This window comes from Plasmodium reichenowi, chromosome 14 (genome assembly GCF_001601855.1).
Source record: "Plasmodium reichenowi strain SY57 chromosome 14, whole genome shotgun sequence".
In the NCBI taxonomy this organism is placed as follows: domain Eukaryota; phylum Apicomplexa; class Aconoidasida; order Haemosporida; family Plasmodiidae; genus Plasmodium; species Plasmodium reichenowi.
Window position 1 is genome coordinate 2,529,958 of NC_033659.1, and position 5,456 is coordinate 2,535,413.

General features: G+C 17.8%; 3 protein-coding genes across 3 annotated transcripts in view; 1 reads left to right on the forward strand and 2 right to left on the reverse strand.

Moving 5' to 3' along the window:
* Window positions 1–233: 233 nt before the first annotated feature.
* On the forward strand, window positions 234–1,214 carry PRSY57_1462900 (cyclin-like protein; the record flags this gene model as incomplete). Its single annotated transcript, XM_012910225.2, has 1 exon — window positions 234–1,214. One exon carries the CDS (start codon window positions 234–236, stop codon window positions 1,212–1,214), a length of 981 nt encoding a protein of 326 aa, XP_012765679.2.
* A 647-nt stretch (window positions 1,215–1,861) lies between these two features.
* On the reverse strand, window positions 1,862–2,224 carry PRSY57_1463000 (mitochondrial ribosomal protein S6-2 precursor, putative; the record flags this gene model as incomplete). Its single annotated transcript, XM_012910226.1, has 1 exon — window positions 1,862–2,224. One exon carries the CDS (start codon window positions 2,222–2,224, stop codon window positions 1,862–1,864), a length of 363 nt encoding a protein of 120 aa, XP_012765680.1.
* Window positions 2,225–3,277: 1,053 nt separating this feature from the next.
* PRSY57_1463100 (putative membrane protein) overlaps window positions 3,278–5,456 on the reverse strand; it is a gene marked incomplete at both ends in the record, with an annotated part of 4,970 nt that continues 2,791 nt past the window's right edge. The window contains 9 exons of the mRNA XM_012910227.2: window positions 3,278–3,298; window positions 3,512–3,652; window positions 3,803–3,886; window positions 3,994–4,113; window positions 4,249–4,458; window positions 4,540–4,608; window positions 4,708–4,917; window positions 5,029–5,145; window positions 5,271–5,399. Coding sequence (XP_012765681.2) covers window positions 3,278–3,298; window positions 3,512–3,652; window positions 3,803–3,886; window positions 3,994–4,113; window positions 4,249–4,458; window positions 4,540–4,608; window positions 4,708–4,917; window positions 5,029–5,145; window positions 5,271–5,399 — 1,101 coding nt within the window. The remainder of the gene's footprint in view (window positions 3,299–3,511; window positions 3,653–3,802; window positions 3,887–3,993; window positions 4,114–4,248; window positions 4,459–4,539; window positions 4,609–4,707; window positions 4,918–5,028; window positions 5,146–5,270; window positions 5,400–5,456) is intronic.

Genomic DNA, 5,456 nt, shown 5'->3' on the forward strand with positions numbered 1-5,456 from the left:
TAAATATTTATAAAAAAATTTTATAAGATTATACAAGTTCCTTTAATCTTTAAGAATAATAAGTATACATACATATATATATATATATATATATGTAATGATCATGTTTTAGTGATATGTATATATATATTTTTTAATTTTGTTTATTCATTTATTTATTTTATTTTATATTTTTTTTTTTTTTCTGTAAATGGAAAATAAAGTGATATTAATTTAAAAAAAAAAAAAAGAATATGAATTATCCAGAAGATACAACACATATGAAAAAGTGGTTTTTCAAAAGTCGAAAAGAAATTGATAATATATGTTTAAAAAAATACAATGATTTTAAAGAAGAGTTTAAAGATTATAATATAAAAATACCTAAATATAACGATGTAGAAAAGACGAAAGTATATTTTTGTTATCAGTTGGTACATTTTTGTGAAATAAAAATGCTAAGGCCACATATTGTAGAATGTGCAACAATATTATATAACCGATTTTATTTAAAGGAAATAATATTAGAATATGATCCACGTATATTAATATTTACATGTATAGTCTTAGCTATAAAAATAGAAGGATATGGTCGTTTATATAAAATAAATGAATTTTTTAATGATATTGATATAAATTTAGATAAAGTATTAGAACATGAAAATATTGTATGTTCTTCTTTAAATTTTGAATTAAATTTTTTATATACTAAAGAATGTATTTTTTATATAAAAAGTCAATTTGAAAATTATATTAATAAATATATTTTGGAAGCAGACAAAATTGATAATTCAATGGAAACTATTATAAATACTATTTGTTTTAATGCTTCAAAAGATTGTATAAAATTAATTGAAAATTTTTATACCACTTTCATTTATACACCTTCACAAATAGCTTTATATTGTTTTACTAATAATATTAAAAAGAATTTAAATATTGCAAATGCAGATATGTTTATCTTAGAGTTTATTACAAACAATAACCAAATTCTCTTTCAAAAAATGAAAAATAAAATAACAGAAATGGATGAAACCTATAGAACTTATATAGGATTAAGAAATACATTTGATGATGAAAATACGACCAGACAAATCGGTGAAACCCTAGATATGTGTATTGATATATATGATATCTTAAAGAAGAAAAAAAATTCAAAAAAATCAAAAAAAAAAAAACTGGATAATAAGGAAGATAATGTTACTGAAGCTAATAAGAAACTACAAGTATCATAATAATAAAAAAAAAAAATAAAAAAAAATAAAAAAAAAAAAAAATAAAAAATTAAAATAAAATAAAATAAAAAATTAAAATAAATAAAAGATTTATATATCTTCTTACATAATGTAATATTTTAATTTTATTTTTAATTAATTCTTCATAATTATATTTTTGAACATTGATTTAAATATTATATACTTTTGTACTTATAAATTTAAATATATAAGAATATACATATTATATATATATATATATATATATTTATATTTATATTATATGTAGGAGAAAATTCCCTTTTTTTTTCTTTTCTTTTTTTTTTCTCCCCTTTTGATGAATTTATAATATATATTTATATATTTAAATCTACATACATAAATATTCTTACATATCTTCAACATTATTATATTTAATTTAATTTTAAGATATTTTTTTGTGATTTTGTAAAAAATTAATAACATAAAAATGAATATATAAGCACTAATATATATAATAAATGTAGAAATACATTTATTGAAATAAAAACCAAAAAAAATAAAAAATAAATAAAATAATGAAATAAAATAAATAAAGAATATATTTAACATGTGACATAATTAAACATGTAATTTTATACATAATACATTTTGTATCAAAAAATAATTTTAATAACAATTATTTTATTTTATGTATTACTATTCTCAATTTCATTTACATATGAAAAAGGAGCAACTAAAAAATTTGATCTATATTTCATCTTCATATTTAAAAATCTTAAGACATAAGTATTACTATGAAAAAATTCATTCAAATCCTTTATACTTTTACTGTTCGAATAAAAAGTAATACAATAAAATCTTCCAAAATGAAAAGTACCCACTTTCGGTTTCTTTATACAAAAAGCAAACTTTCTCCAGCCTAAATCATTTATACTTATTACATTTCCATTGTGCTTATTTATTATATAGTTAAAATTTTTCATCAAATTTCTTACATCATCTTTTTTTATATGCTTATTTAAGGATATATAGGATTCGTATAAGACCATTTTTTTTTTTCTGTTTACACTATGATATTACTCCTCATTAAGAAATGGAATGATCAGTAATGTGGATATTTATATAGGAAAAAAAAAAAAAAAAAATAAAAAAAAAATAAAAAAAAAATAAAAAAAAAAATAAAAATTGGTAAATGCACAAATATATATATTATAAATGAATAAATATATAAATACACACAAACATACATATATATATATATATATATATTATGTATACAATTCAACTTTAACATGAATAGGTAAAATGTTCACATTTCACATCCTGTATTTATTCAATATTTATTTTCATAACATTCAAGAGAACTTATAATAAAAAAGGAAAAAAAAAATAAAAGAAGAAAAAGAAAATGTTTTATGATATATGTGGAAAACAATAATATTCTTATATATTCCAGAGGAATTATATTATGCAAAATTTTTCAAAATATTAAAATAAAAATATACTAAATAAATAACTAAAATGGGATACACAATAGAATATTAATTAAGTGTATTATTAAGTGGTAAACAAAAAAAAAAAAAAAAAAAAAAAAAAAAGTTACAAATATATAGTATTATATATAAATAATAAATATTAAAACCTTTAAAAATAAGTAATTATAACAAGGAAATATAAAATCATATAATTATTCAACAAATTTTAAATTACAAAAAAATAAAAACTAAAAGAGATATATGTAAAAATAAAAAAAATAAAAAATAAAAAAAAAAATGACAAATATATAAATGCATATTTATGTGTATAAAATAATTATATATTAAAACACGAAATTGTGTAATATATCTATAGATTCTTTTTTTCTTTTTTAAATATATATATATATATATATATATATAAGTAGGTAAATATTACAAAATATTATATTTAAGAATATATATTCTGGTAAAAAAATATAATTTATTTGTTTATATATATATATATATATATATATAAAGGAAAATATTATAACTATTAATATTTTTGCCAATTTCAAACAAAAAAGAAAAAAAAAAAAACAGAAAAATGATATGGATGTCGAAAGAAATGGTACCTAATTATTTTTATTTTGAATCAGATGCTGACTGTAAATAAGAATAAAAATAAAATGAGTGTAAAATTAAGAAATTTATCATATCATATCATTTTTTCTTTTTTTTTTTTTGTTAATGAATATATTTATACCTTACATTTATATATTATACGATATATATATATATATATATATATATATATATATGCTATAATTTATTGTAATGATGTGTTTGCTATTTCTTTAATTTTTTTTATGAACTTACATGAAAAGGTTGTAATGTGACTTCTTCTATATTTATTAGTTGTTTAATGAAATATTCCGCACTAACATATTTTGTTTTTTTATTTTCACAAACGAAATCAATGAGGTTTCTGATTTTTCCATGTGGCCATTTTAAATTTAACTACAATAGAAAGAAAAGAAAAGAAAAAAAAAAAAGAAAAAAATGAAAAAAAGGACGAATTAATAAGTAAATATATTATATGAAAAATATAGTAATATATATATAACTGTGTAAATAAAAAAGAAAAAAAAAATTATATATTCATCTTACTTCTGTTAGTATTTTTTTTAAACTATTAACATCAATGGAAGATAACGATTTCCAAGGTATGCCATATACTTCTTCGAATAGGGACTATATATAAAAAGGGAAAAAATAAATGGAAAGGATATACATTTTTTTTTTTTTTTCAATATTATAGTATTTTATAATCTTTATTATTATTATTGTTTTTATTTTACCTGAACGGCATTTATGTCCAAAAGCTCCACCAAAATTTGTTTCACAATAATAATGAGAACAAAGAATTCTTCTTGATTTAAACCGTTTTTATTATTTCTATCAAATACCTCCAAAAATTCCTAAACATATAAAATAAATTATTATATATATATATATATTATATTGTGTTAATTTGTGAAACCAAAACACGAAATTAATATTGATATAAGAGAAACTGTATATAATATATATATATATATATATATATATATTACCCTAATATCATGTTCAGATGTTAGATTAATTCCTTGTGATTTTAGAAATTTTAATATCTTTGATGAATCGATAATTCCTCTATTTTCTTCATCTAAGCCTATCCAAATACTAAACATTTTCTCTTGTATATTGGATGGAACAGTGCTTGATTTTATTAATAGTTGTCTCCAAAATATTTCTCCTCCTTCTTTTAATGCATGTAAAGTTGACTATAAAATGGAAAATGATAAATTTAAAATAAAAATTAACATATAAATATATATATATATATATATTATATAAATTCTTACCTTAATTTTTATGGCATCAATAAATTCTGATATTCTCTTTATATTATCTGATCTTTCATATTCCCAAACCTATAAAATGCAAATATATATACATATATATATATATATATATATATATTGTTCTCCATTTTGTGTTATATAAAATTATATATATATATTTTTTTTTACCTGCTCCAATAACTTGGTATCTATTAAATAACCCGTTTTAGTAACCATAACATTATAATAAATTATATATTTTAATATGAAGAAAAAGACTAATATACACACGCATATGGATAAGCTTCCATAACTATATAGTTGAAACCATGTTATGTTATCAACTCTTAATAAAAATATCCAGCAAGATAATATGATTAAAAAGCAAAAACATAAGGTCTGATAAAAAAAAATATATATATATATATACATACATATATATATATATATATATATATATATATATATATATATATATATATATATATGTAAGAATTTTCATTTTATTACTTGGAATATAAAATTAATCAAAGATGGACCATTTCCCCACAAGAGGAATAATTGTTCATGTTTGTTTGGGAACGTTGTTTTGTAGAAAAAATAATTTAGCGCGGAGGGATATACAGACTATAAAAAGGAAGAATAAGGGAAAAAAAAAAAAAAAAAAAAATGTACATAATATAGATTCTAATATTTACACCAACTTAAGAAATATAAAATACCGATTTATATATATTTTATGCATTTCTTACCTCTTGCTTTAATAATTTATAATATGGAGTAACGTCTCTTTTATTCTTATCACATGTCTCAATATGATATTTATTTAATAAATATTTTGATATGTCTCTAGGTAACAACTTCGTATCAATTCGGTACAACTAAAAATAAGGATAAAAAAAAAAAAAAAAAAAAAAAAAAAAAAAAAAAATTATTTT